General features: G+C 33.6%; 1 protein-coding gene across 1 annotated transcript; it reads right to left on the bottom strand.

Annotated features, from left to right (window-relative positions):
* Positions 1 to 543: 543 nt before the first annotated feature.
* LOC136221679 (squalene synthase 2-like) lies at positions 544 to 13232 on the bottom strand. The gene is made up of 13 exons (XM_066009096.1): positions 12727 to 13232; positions 10782 to 10824; positions 9843 to 9932; positions 9261 to 9336; positions 8788 to 8857; positions 8213 to 8356; positions 8003 to 8107; positions 7702 to 7848; positions 5191 to 5266; positions 3815 to 3903; positions 1244 to 1335; positions 1126 to 1168; positions 544 to 925 (listed from the first exon to the last, which is right to left on the bottom strand). The coding sequence occupies exons 1-13, from the start codon at positions 12919 to 12921 to the stop codon at positions 863 to 865; spliced, it is 1233 nt and encodes a 410-aa protein (XP_065865168.1). The 5' UTR covers positions 12922 to 13232; the 3' UTR covers positions 544 to 862.
* Between the last annotated feature and the right edge of the window lie 1253 nt (positions 13233 to 14485).

The following is a 14485-nucleotide window of genomic DNA, read 5'->3' as shown; positions in this document are numbered from 1 at the left end:
TATGCTATTTATTTATATAATATAAAAAATAAAATTACGTGGGAAGAATTTATAAAAAGTCTTGCAAAAAAATATATAAAATATTGAGACCATGGCAAGAATTTATTGCTACCAAGGTTGACTATAAAAGTTGATACTTGATTTATTTCAATGTTCCAACCAACAATTCAAAAGTTTAATTTGTTATTGCATTGTACAATTACATGGTCTTCTTACCAATCTTATTTTATTGTTTTCTTCAAGAAGTTTTTGGTCGCTTTATACCTAACAATCGTTCAAAAAGACAACAATAAAATTTGTCAAACTAATCATCATGCCACCAAGAAAAAATGATATTTGAAGGTCATATTGGTAGTTCCAAAGAGGAAGAAGAGGTCTTAACAAACCAAAAAAAAAACAATTCCTCAAATACTGTTATTAGAAGGGATGAAGAATCAGCATCCAAGAGGAGAATCTTAGATTGTAATGGAAATTCAGAATTTCCCTTACCTAGAATAAGGTTTTTCTGCCGTTAAAATAAGTATTGATGTGAATAACAGCGACTTGAATCAAGATATTCAGAAGATCCTTCAAGATATTGCTTCAATTCCATAATTAAGGAGTATAATAACAACCCACGAGAACAAAACACTAATATGATCACATTAGTGGCACATTGGACACAAACATTGTTATGGCACTACACTATATACTGAAACATCAAATTCACAACTCTCCTGGAACAAGTCCAGCAAGCACCTTCATTGCTAGCTAGCCATCCATCTGCAGAAATTGTTCACAGAAGTAGACATCCTGCAATAACCCGGTTTCACGATAACCGGATTCAAATCCTCAACTGATTACTTAACAGAAGTTACACTAGTTAGTTGGCCCGTTTGCTCAGATAAGCCAAAATGATTGCCAATACAATCATCAGTAGAATAACCTGCATTGAATTATAAAAGAGAAATCAGTAGATATTATACTTAAAACATCTAATCTAATGATGTGATGCATACTATTCATTTGCACATCCAGCTGTTGATAAATCAATAAGATGGGGGGGGAGAGAGAGAGAGAGGCGATTCTAAAGGATGAAATGAAAAACAAAATTTGAAAACAAATGATGATTTGGTAGAAACTTACCATAGTAGAATTATATGGCTTGCTCTCATTTATGTAAGATCTCCTGAAAAAACACGAGCCATACAAAGGAAGATTAAAAACTATATCAAGAGGTTCAACAAAGTATAGATGGGCAAACCTTTTGTTTAGCAGCCCAGACTCCTTGCAAGTTTTTTGCACTGCTTCCAGCCTGTTCAATGTCTTTTCTGCATTTGGATCATTCCTGTCAACCTGCAGCAGCCAATGAACCTTTTCGGTAAGCAAAGTATCCTGGTTCAAACTTAAAACCACCTATTCTCTGACAGACACAAGAATATGCTTCTGATAGAAACACTAAGGTATGCTACTAAACCAAACAATAATCAACCAGATGAAATATGAATATAGGAGCTGTTAGTGGTTAATCCAAATAATGGAAGAAATAGAACAAGGCTAAGCTAACCCACAGGAATCCATACAACAACAACAACAAAAAAGCCTTAGTCCCGAAATGATTCGGGGTCGGCTAACATGAACCATCATATAAAACCGTGAAATCAAGTCATGTCAGCGACACAAATTCTCTCCCTCCACTCTTTCCTATCCACTACCATATTTTCCTCAATCCCCAATACACTCATATCGCTCTCGATCACCCTCCTCCAAGTTTGCTTAGGTCTTCCCCTACCCCTCACCACTACATCTCTTTCCCCTACCCCTCACCACTACATCTCTTTGCCACTCTTCAGTCCTCCTAACTGGCGCATCAAGCGCTCTTCGTCTTACATGGCCAAACCACCTTAGTCGGTTTTCCCTCATTTTATTCTCAATAGATGTAACCCCTACTTTTGTCCTAATTATTTCATTACTCATCCAATCCTTTCTCGTATGACCACACATCCATCTCAACATACGCATCTCCGCCACCGACATCTTATGAGTGTGACAGTGTTTCACTGCCCAACACTCCTACCATACAACAATGCTGGTCTGATTGCGGTAGAATTTTTCCTTCAATCTATTTGGCATGCCGGGGTCACAAAGGAAACCCGTAGCACTCTTCCACTTCGCCCAACCAGATTTAATCACCCACAGGAATCCATAAAAAAAAAAAAAAAAGAAAAAAAAAACTAACCCAGAGGAAGAGAATCCCTTCCCTCTCCATTCAAAGTAGAGCCCTGCTGAAAGCAGAAAATTACATACAAAAACAGCCTACTTTCGTCCATTCCCAAACGTTACTCTGCCTACCCTACCCATAACTAACTGACGATGAATCCCCAATCTGCCCCTGTGATGGTTTCTTATTCTTATAGGTATAAACCCTTAATGTTCTTGGCCCAATTGTATTAGGATCCAATTGATCACCACTGTTAGCCCATTCTCTGACTTTCACAAGGATCTGGACCACTACACTTACTGGAAATAAAGGCAAAAACAACATTTATTTGCCCATGCATTATCACTCTTATATATCTTTTTTTTTTTTTTGTAGCTGGATTCAATCAATACATTCTTCGCGGGACCCCTCTCCCAACTAATGTATGTTGCGTACACTTGTGATTGAAATTTTGAGACCTAGCTTACGCAACTGGGGGCCTTTTTTACTCAAGCTAACCTTAATTGGTTACTCCCTATTTAGACAAACATGATGAATATAGCATTTTAACTACAGATCAAGTTATAAGGACGTCCACTATTTTTTATTTCTCTTAATCACGTAGAAGAAGATCTAAGAGATTGATTGCGCCATTCCCATTAGGTAAGATTGTAATTGTTCATAAATGTGCAAGGACTTGTATTCATATGCTGGAAACAGTAACTATATTGCATTTATAATTATTGTCCAAAAAATCAGCCATACATATCATGCAGAAACCTATGAAGCACGGAAACGTTCTTGAACTAACGTTTCAACGTTTCCACAAGATGTGGGAAACGGAAACGATACGTTTCCGGGCACGTTTCTGTAATTACTGGAAAATTGAAACGCGTTTCCAGAATTTATTGTTTAAACTCAAAGCTTTTGTACCTGTTGCGATTCTGAATCTGATTCAATAATTCAGTTATGAAGAGGAAAACTGAACCTGGTTTGGTTTGGGTTGTTTCCTGTGTCTACATGCAAACTTCTTCTTCTTTTGAGTATGTCAATTTTTTCTTATTCTTCGAGTATGATGTTTTCTGCAAACTCTTTGAGAAATCAGAAGACCAAGACTCAAATAGAAATTCTTCTTCTTGTTGGTTTTTTTTTTGTTTCCTCTCGAATATGTGGTGTGGTGTAGTGGGATGCTTCTGGAATGTTGTGTTGGGCTCTTATGTTGCTGTTGGGCTCTTTATTCTTTTTGTATGACTATTTTTTTTTCTATTCTTTTAATATAAAGATCATAATGTAAAACTTTTTTATACTTTATCCATAATTATTTTATATATTTATAATTTATTATTATTTTTATGTTTATTATATTTTTTAATATTTATAAATATGTCCCTGTATTTTTAATATTTACACGTTTCCCCCGCGTTTCCGTTTCCTATGTTTTTTAGAAATTACGTTTCCCCGTTTCCGTTTCCGTATCCGTTTCCGTGCATCATAGGCAGAAACATTATAATATACTAAAGAAATAAACAGCCCAAGAAAAAACTCCCATTTGTCAACAAGTTGTATACAAACAAGACTCTTCACTGATTTGCCTAAACAGATATGTAAAGTTCACAACTAAATGAAGTGGCATACCTTGGATTTCATCATACATGAGAAGTCAAAGAAGGCCCGATAGACATCTGCCATGGTCCTTGTTCTGTCAATGACCTTTGCAGTAAGACCTAGAACCAAGTCAAAAAAGATTAAAACGCGAGTAAGGAATGTTCGCACCTCAATCTTCCCAATGGTACAAGGAATAGTTCAGAATCTAAAATGGCATGATATGCGGGAGCTGACGCATGTAAAGTTCATGGTCCAAAGAGTAATTATATTCATAGAAAAACTGAAATGGCACAGATGGTACGGAAACATGGTCAATATCAGATTATAAGATAGTGAAGTATAGGCACTTCCATCAAACATCATGCAAAAACATAAACATCAATAAAAATAAATAATATATATATGAGATGTTAAAATACCCTGCGCAGTCGGAATATTAAAAATAAGGGTAAATTCCAAAAAAAACCCATGTGGTTTGATGGTGTTCCAAAAAAACCCTTGTGGTTTGTTTTTACAAAAAAAAAAAAGGACCGTGGTTTCACCGTTACCCGAAAAACAGAAAATGACTTAACACCGTTAAAAATGCTGACGTGGCAAGGGGTAGAGTTGGAAATTTTTTTTTTTTTTTTCTTTTTTCTTTTTCTTCTTCTCCTTCTTCCTCTCCTCCTCCTCCTCTTCTTCTTCTTCTTCTTCTTCCTCTCTCTCTCTCTTCTCTTCTTCTTCCTCTCTCTCTCTTCTCTTCTTCTTCCTCCTCCCCTCTTCTTCTTCTATTTTTTTTTTAAATTTCTGAAGTCCAGACGTTAACGTCTGGTTTTCAGACGTTCAACGTCTGAAACCCAGATGTTCTTAAGAACGTCTGGATTTCAGACATCCAGAATTCTGGATTTTCCAGAAATTCTGGAAAATAAAAAAAAAAAGAAAAAAAAGATGAAAAAAGAAGAAGAAGAAAAAAGAAGAAGAAGAAGAAGAAGAAGAAGAAGGAGGAGGAGGAGGAAGAAAAAGAAGAAAAGGAGGAGGAGAGGAAGAAGAAGAAAAAGAAAAAGAAAAAAGAAAAATTAAAAAAAATTAAAAAAAAATATTTTTCCAACTCTACCCCTTGCCACGTCAGCATTTTTAACGGTGTTAAGCCCTTTTCCGTTTTTCAGGTAACGGTGAAACCACGGTCCTTTTTTTTTTTTTGTAAAAACAAACCACAAGGGTTTTTTTGGAACAACATCAAACCACATGGGTTTTTTTTGGAATTTACCCTAAAAATAAATGATGAGATAAAGTGATACTTCCGTTCTATCATTTTATGAAATAGCACTAAGATTACATTTTTGTAATTTATCTGGTTTTGTTCATGGATCCAAAACTTGACTAGTTTCAGACTCAAGAAAGTAAACGAATTCATAGAATGAACTTACCACGCCTCATCTTCACTACACCTCTAAATACTTCAACGTTGTTGTAGCACAATGCTAGGGTTCCAATTGCCATAATCTAGCAATAAAGACATGCAAAAATGATAATCATGATTCCACCAAAAAAAAATCATAAATAATCAATTACAGGAACAATTATAAGAACTACAAAAAGTTACTACAATATCATGGTTTTTATTGTCTAGAAATTAATGCATTCATACGAAGGCAAGTAGTAACCACAGTATAACAGAGAAAAGAAAGATTGAGATGATTTGGCAAGTGGTTGCATGCCAGAAAAATGCACTAAAAGTGGAATTCAGATATATATATATATAATAGCCAAGTCAACTAGTTCATGAACAAAGTTGACCAGAGTCGACTTGGATACATTAAGGAAATGCATTTAGAGGGCTTATAAATTATGAGAACAAGCACAATAACACGAACTAAACCAGAACAGATACAACTTCATAATACAGTATTGAAACAGATGATAAAATATGAGGTGTACAAAAAGGCAAAATGAAAATCTAAATCTCATTAGAGGACAGGGAATATTATATTAGTCAAATCCAAAACATATTATATTGGAACAATCATACAATTGTTAAGAGATAAACCCTAGAAAGGCAAGAAAACCAGAAAGCAGCAAACTGAAGTAAATAATTAATGCTGACATATCTCAAGTATACAGCGAGAGGTTCAGTCTTCAATTCACACAACATTATAAGCAGTGAGGCAGTATATCTACTCATATTTAATCCCACATTGGTTTCAGAAAAAAAATAAAATAAAAATTCCCACATATATATAGTTAAGATCATGTCACTGTCTGTATCTCACATACTTTTAAGAAACAGTTGCAAAAGGGGCTAAAAATGACTCGAGACACCAAAATGCCACTTGGAGTTTGACCCAATGCAAGGACATCTACTGAGATAATGAGCCAACTCAAGCTCATTTCTAAGATTCATCTCATTGATGAGCTAAGTCTAAGTTATTTAAAATATGACTTGATTCAACTCATGAGCGCAAACATCTGTAAATTCATGATTAAGCTAATATCGAATAACAATTCAATATTTTATTAATGATTTAACCATTATTTCTAATAAGTACACAGACCACTTGTTTAAATTCACTTAAATAAATTTAAAAATACAAAGTAAAAGTCTTGATCACATGCACCTTAATGAGCAAGTAGAATTTGCTCATTCACCGTTAGATCTAGGCCTATGAAGCACGGACTCTTCCCCGGGGTCGCCGTGGCCGAGTCGGACTCGCCGGACTCGGGGACTCGGCGGGGACACGGATGGGGACACGGATGGGGTAAAAAAAAAGTTAAAAATTAGGGTTTTTTTTAAATTTTTTTATAAAATTTAAGGATCAATTATGCAATTTGTCAAAAATCCTAAATTATAATCTCTATCGCACGAATTAGAATTAGGTCTTCTCTCCTTCCTGCGCAAATCGCGATTTCAACCCCTGTGCTGCGTACATCGCAGTTCTTCTAACATCACGATTTCGTTTTTGTTTGGGAATAATCAGAAACAATTTCTTCTCTCCATCACGATTCCGATTTGTGATTTAGCATGTTTTTTATATATTTTTATATCTAATATATATATAATTCATTATATAAAATTTGTCGTGTCCCCGCCGCACCCGTGTCTCATATTTTCTAAAAATGTCGTTTGCCGCGTCCGCACCCGTGTCCGTGCTTCATAGATCTAGGCTTATTAGAATCCTAAGATGGAGATTCAAAGCATCCTGAGGCTTAGATTTAATAAGCCTATATCTAACGGTGAATGAGCAAATTCACTTGCTCATTAAGGTGCATGTGAAAATTCCTGTACAAAGTAATTCTTCTTCCAATTTCGGATTATAGAGAAAACAAAATATTAAAAAGTCATGTGCATTACTGACAATTTATTGCAAAGAACAAATGTAATTATGTTAAGAGTTTCCAATAAATATTTAGTCTTAAATAGTATTGTTGAATGGTTCAATATAGACACGTTTAGACATGTGAGTTATAAACATTTTGGGTTCAGCAAGCTTAGTAAAACAGCCAAGAAAGGTAATATTTATAGTTCATGAAATAAGCCGAGCTTGAGCTGAGCCTGGCAAATTTGCAGGCCTTAGTGTAATTCACATCTCTTACCATTGCTCATGTGACTCAAGCAAGAACACCCAAAAACTACTGGCTTCAGTCTGCCATACCTGGGACCATAAATTGTCTCTAAATAGGTACCAGATTGACAGCTTACATAACATGTCCACAAAATATTTCATCATTACTGTATTTTTATCTCTTATTCTTCTGTTACCTTGATAGAGCAAACATGAAGTCAAACAGCAACCAAAAAAAAATTGAATAGGAATATCAATTTAAATTATCTCAATTTTCTTTTAGTGTCACATCAAACAAGAGTAAAGCAAGTTATACATGCTGATTACAAGACATGAGATCAACATTTTCAATTCAAAAATCAAGGATGCATATTTCACCTGAGGGATGGCACAAAAACGAAATATAGCAGGATCTCGTAGTGCCGACATGTATTTCAAGCAATCATCCATATGTATCAAAGCATTAGTAACCATATCATTCAAGCATTGCACTGCCTTGACTGAGTTTTCTTCATATTTCAAGTCCTGAGATGCCAAAGGAAAGGATAGGGCCGAGTGTCAAGCAAATGATGTCAGCTGACAAATAAGATGCAAATATTACCAATTTAAGGACAAAATGAACAGCACAGAAAAACTGTTATTGACCAAACTTAGATAAGAAATTGAAAACATTACGAACCTCAAGTTTATTAACATATTTACTCCAGATCTGGCGAGGCCAAAACATGCGTGACTTAGGTATCTCATTTATATCCTCCAAATAATCCCGGATAATGTTTGTTTTCTGTGTTCGAGAATGCAGCATAATGTGCTGTTAGAATTTAAATTCAAGACAAAAGTTGGGGTTGCATGTGATGCAGATTTGTTATTTTGTTCATCTTAGCAATACCTGGAGAAATAACCCCATCGAGTTGGAAAGGTCATCTGGTGCCAAATCTTCAAATCCAGAGGCATCAAAAAGCTTGGAAAGACCTAGTCCAACAAGTCCTGCAACATAATGGCAATATTCATCGTAGTCATCAACTGTTTCCACCTGAAAGATAAGAAATCAATGGTATCAAAAAACTAAATTTGAACCTCAGCAGAATGCAGAAATAAGGACGTAAGTTAAGCCAAGAAGCTTATGGAATTTTAGAAAAAAACAAAAATTACTACTTAGACTTTTTTTTTTCTAAGAATTACTAGCTAGACTTAATTACTTCAAACCCAGACATCTGATTCCTCTAATGCAAGTTATTGAAATCAGTGCTCTCCTGGATTACATTTTAGTCTTGAACCCTTTCCATCAGTTCTGGAAAGTATTCCACATACAACGAAAATTTAAAGAGATTTCCAGAGAACTTTCTTATTGTAAGAGATACTAATAATAAAAGCTCTTCTTGGGCCTTATCTATCATTTTAAGCTTTTGGATCAAAAGAATGAGGACAATTATATGTGGTCACCACTGCCTGAAAACCTCTAACCTCTTTGCATATGAATTTAGCCATTCCTGCACCCATTTTTTTCGTGATATCCTCGATTGCCTCCTGATAACTGCAGAGCAAATTGAACTCTACAAGTCATTCATAAAGGAAAAATAAACATATAGACCAATTCAATGGCAGATTCATTATTCATAGACAGGTGATTCATTGCACTCGGTTAAACCTGAAAGAACATCAAACAGACCCGAAACTGCTCATAGAAGAAATAGAGATTATACATATGAATCTTTGCCAATTATTCTCAAATAATATCAACTCGTGTTTTAGCACAAAACATCTTATGAAGAGATCTATGCAATTGTATATAGTTTGCTCAACTATCCGTCCATAAACAGGTTTCATCATATTTTTAATATGTTAAGAACCTTAAGAAATTATCAAGAAAATGATACATATATACACAAAGCTAAGAGGCCACTTCAGTTCAACAGGAGAGAAGAAGCAGAAGGAACCTTTTCCCAAGCTCAAGAAAAGCAGTTGAAAGATGATGAATCTGGTCCATGAGAACTTTATATTCCTTAGTACCACCTTAAATAAAAGAAACCATCGGATTGTTAGAGTAGGCATAAATTTCTATTAACAAGTGAAACTTAATAGATCATGGTCTCTTTCTCCTAGTTATAAATTTTTTAAACTTCTTAAAGAGATAACAAGTAACTTTCAAGAGAAAAGGAACCTGGCAAATTTTTCATAACTAACTTAACATGATAATGGACGAGAAGTATAAAAGCTTTCATCCTCAAGAAATAGAGAATCAACTCAAATAGTAATTGAAACTAAGGAAACATTAAACAGAAACATGAAGTTTTGAAAAGTGAAAAATAAACATTTTATGCTGCGAAAATGATTCAGCAAAAGGTTTCATATAAGAATGACTTAGGCTGATTTAGATGTTGTTCAGTGCAAAGAAAGCATTTGCTTAAGAAAATATTTGCAGTGAAATGATATCGTCGACGACATCTTAATTGAGTTGACTCTAGTCATATCCATATTGAAGAATCCATAAACCTCATGAACAAATCAGTAATACTCACAAGAAAAATGCCATTCAGGATCGTATATGTGCTTGTGAAAAGCTATCAAGATCGGCACTTTCACATCTGTAGGGATGCTTGTATCATCCTCTGTTAAGAAATCACAATAAGAATCAAACAACAAAAAAGATGCATCAACTACAAAAGATATAGATGATTCAAATCCTTCCCAACACTACCATATCACCACCACGCACATATATAAAAGCAAATTCAGTTGACAAGGTTCCCCCTATTTGGGGTCAGGAGGAGAGGTTGGGCCCATTTGGGCCTAATGGATGCAGCCTTCCCCTGCTAATAGGCTTTTTTCATAACTCACACACATGACCTCCTCTAGGCCACATGGCAGCAAACTTACCATTGCGCTGAGGCTCACCCTTCATCGCACACAAATTCATAAAAAGAACTGTTCCATATTTCTTCTCACTCTTGCAAAGCCTAGTGCCATGTGGCAGTCTGGGACTGCCATAGTGAATCCAGAGAGTGCTTTATCACAATAACACGAATACAAGATTCGTCCTCTTAATGGCCAATCAACAAATTATCCCGGACTCATGCTACAGGATATGTTCAATGCAAGCAGACTCAAGAATAATTTGCAAACAAACATGAGGTACATTTTTTTCATATGCATCCACAAATAAAATAAAACAAAATAAAAATATGTTCTTGTTTGAAAGCGACTAAAAAAAGTGACAGCATGAAATCCTTTTCCAATACAAACCTTTAAAACCCTCCTAAGTGATTAGTAAAACACAACTGATTCAGAAACTAGCAACTTCTGATTTGGCACCTTTAAGAAGTGACATTCTAAAAAATAGCATATCAAACATGTCTTAAGATAAATCATGATATCAATAATTCTAATCTTAAATGCCAGTTCAATGTAGTAAAATAAATCACAAAGCAATGATAAGGTCAAAGATAATAGAGACAAACCAACAGTATCAAGGGCTCGAAGAACCAAATAGAATATACAAACCTGCAAAACACAAAAGGAAATTGCAAAGTTATAAATCATTTATAGAATTAGATAGATGAAACAGAAATGTTAAATCATATATCACAAAATAAGATAAGAATGTGTGAGTTTGTCTCTGTATAAGAGAGAGAGAGAGAGAGAGAGAGAGAGAGAGAACAAGAAGATGAGCATTTTAGGTTTAGAGACTCATAGTTTATGCTCTTTCATGCTAGAAGCATACAATTCTCCTCTTGATTGGCATATGGAGGAGAAGAAAATTCTCCATACTGGGAAAAAATTGTGCGTCAAAATTTTATCATATTCTCAAAACCATTCAACATTTTCCAAGACCGAAAATAACACCAATTATTATCATGCAGATAATGATGGGGAGAAGGAAAAAGAGAATAATTTACTTTTTGGACTATATAATCATGTTATTGGGTAATTTAACAAACTTTAGAAGAAACATCTACAATGAAAACAAGAAAAAAAGAATGCTACATGAACGTTGACATTTCTAGGAAAACAGAAATGATCAGTATATCATAATGATCAGCCATACAGAAAAATCAGTCATAGCTCTCTTACTGTATATATCTATAACTATAAGAATTAACACAGAATATCATTCAAATTTCTGAACATCTTGATAGTACCCATTGCATACAAGTTTTTCACCATCAGAATAATTTAGGGCGATTTTTCATAGAAAATATAGTTTAAATTCTATGCCAACTTTGCTTTCAACACAAAATCATTTATCTGTCAGCAGTGGCAGAAACAGCTAAGAGGTTGGGGGGCAACTTTTTAAGGCCAAGCAGGCAAGGGCTGGTCAAAACTTTTGTGTCCCCCTGCACAATAAAACGGCATGTTGGGGGCTAAAAAAATAAAGGTGTCCAACCCTTTCCTCAGGCCATAGCCACAGTCTGCTGTAACTTTTCAGCCCTCCTAGATGCTGAAAAAGTTACAGCAGCAAGAATTTTCCAGTCAGTCAGGATGTAATCCAACCTCTAAATTTTGGTGAAAACAAACATGTTAATAAGCTGAAGCAATCAATTGTTCTGTTGTTCCTCTTGCTTTTTGTCAACAAAAGATAAAATTTCGCCCTAATTGAATCAATGCCTTCCAAAACCCAAGTGAAAATCCTAATATTTGAAAGAGATTAACGGATCCAATATAAGCAAATTAACCAAAAGCCACATAATTTCTCCCACTCAAAGAAGATGCAACCTTTAAGACTAGACCAATTTTATTTTATTTTTTAAAAAGCCTGAAATTGAAGCAAAAGCAATCAAACATCCGCAGAAGGTCAAACGAAGCAAACATTACAGAATTGGCCAAGAGAACTCAGAACTAAATCAAACACACAAACAGAATCGAAAACCAAAAAAAAAAAAAAAAAACTCGAAAAGATAAACAATAGAAGTAAAGTAAGGAACACTACACGGGACTAGCAATAGATAAATCTCAAGGAAAGCCGAAACTACATCTCTTTCTTTCCCTAATAAAAATCTCCCTCACTCACGCACTGGACAAAAAACAAAAGAAGAAAAAACAATAGTAAGTAAATAAAAATCATCCACAAATTAGAGTCGCGCAATAATAGAGAACTCGATAAAAGTTCACAAGATCAAATTTCCCACATACTAACAGAAGGGGAAAAAAACCAGAAACTCACGTGGAACACAGGTCTAAAAACAAACTAACTACAAAAGCGACACAATATTAAGATGAAACAAAGCAGTGACATCATTGGCAGTAGCAAGCGTATAAATTTACTCATACAATCTCAATTCCTAGCAGCAAATCAAACATAAAAAGAAATAGAAATAGATTACACATCAGATGATTGCAGAGTAAGAAACAGGTCGTAAATAATATAGAGAAGTAAGTTTTGATTTAATTAAAAAAAGAACTCACAGCGTCACGGAGCTCAGTGCCAAGCTGTTGAATGACAAGAGAAAAGCTACGAGAGACCTTATGAAGCATGGAGTAACAGAAACCCCAGTGAGGTTGTGCTGGGATCTGCTTCTCAGCATGTTTAGCAGCCATTTTCAGCTTCAAAAGCGGGTAAAAATCATCCGGATGCTTCAGAATTGCTCCCAAACTCCCCATTATCCTCAGATCCCTTGAAAAACCAAATGAATAAGCGAAAGAAAGAGTTGAAGTCGAAATTGAGGAGAAACGATCGACTGGTTTTTAAAGGAGATGGAAACGAAAACGACGGATTGAGTCCAATGAGGCTACTATGAATTAAATAGAGATTCAACAATCTCTGTCTCTCTCTGTCTCTCTCTGCACGCCACAAGGTTCAGAGCAGTGTGGCTGGCATTGAAAGAAAATAAAAGATTAAAGAATGTGGAGTTGCAGACGAGCTAACTCCGAATTGAATGATTTATGGTCCCTTTTGATGATGACCTTCTACCCTCCAGAACTCGCGTGGAATATTAACGGCACATTTATTTTTTATTTTTTTTGGAGATTTTATTCGAGATTTGAGAATGCAGTTTCATTGTTAATATCGTTAGTTAATTAATTAATTAATTAATTAATTGTATTCTGTAATTTGACCTTTTTCCCCTTTTTGATGTTAGTTGTTGGCCTCCATGCCTATCATCAAGTCCTTCATTTTTCTTCACCTTTTTTATTTCTATTTTTTCTTTTTGCCTTTTTTTTCCACTTATTAGTACTAGTCACGTTTTTCTTTATTTCCATTTTGAAACTTTTTATGACTTAATTATTAAGGCATGTTGTTTTTTACTGAAATTAAATTAAATTAATTTAATTGAAATTAAATTAACTGAACTGAATATTACTGAACTTAACTTAACTGAATTGAACTTAACTTAACTGAACTACACCAAATAATTATAATTATAATAAATTATATATATAATGATATATTTTATATATAAATAATTATAATTATAATAAAAAATGATAACTTATATATAATAAATTAGAAATTATATATAATACATTATATATAAATAATTATAATTATAATAAATAATGATTAATTATATATAAATAATACTAAATTATAAATTATATATAAATTATAATAAAGAATAATACATTATATATAAATAATTATAATAAATAATGATGAATTATATATAAATCACATTAAATTATAAATTATATATAAATAATTATAATAAATAATGAAGAATATAAATAATATCAAATTATAAATTATAATAAATAATAATAAATTATATATAAATAGTTATAATTATAATAAATAATGATGAATTATATATAAATAATATTAAATTATAAATTATATATAAAATAATATTAGATTATCAATTATATATAAATAATTATAATTATAATAAATAATAATTATTATTAAAATTAAATTAATTGAACTTAACTTAACTGAACTGAATGCTACTGAACTGAACTTAACTTAACTTAACTGAACTGAACTGAACTTACTTATGCTGAAATTAAGTCAAAAAGAACAGGGCCTAACTCATTTTAGGGGCATTTGATTCGCGGCGCAAGTAAACGAACTGAATTTATGAATTTAGAAAGAGATACAAGGTGAAAGCAGTGGCTGTATGAATTGTTCGGTCGGGGACAATTTTATACGTGGCGCTGTAAAAAAAATTTATTAAATTGTATTTGTTTAAAAAAAAATTTTGTATATATACGTGTTATAATTAGA

Source organism: Euphorbia lathyris, chromosome 3 (assembly GCF_963576675.1).
Source record: "Euphorbia lathyris chromosome 3, ddEupLath1.1, whole genome shotgun sequence".
NCBI lineage: Eukaryota > Viridiplantae > Streptophyta > Magnoliopsida > Malpighiales > Euphorbiaceae > Euphorbia > Euphorbia lathyris.
This window is presented reverse-complemented; position numbering and strand designations above follow the sequence as displayed.

Bases quoted from the DNA above. Each gene is read 5' to 3' on its own strand.
- LOC136221679 (XM_066009096.1), bottom strand. From the start codon at position 12,921: ATGGGGAGTTTGGGAGCAATTCTGAAGCATCCGGATGATTTTTACCCG. The intron at 7,849-8,002 runs GTTCGTAATGTT...TTGGCATCTCAG, and splicing joins AATATGTTAATAAACTTGAG to GACTTGAAATATGAAGAAAA. The intron at 5,267-7,701 runs GTGAAATATGCA...CTTTATTGCTAG, and splicing joins GTTTTTGTGCCATCCCTCAG to ATTATGGCAATTGGAACCCT.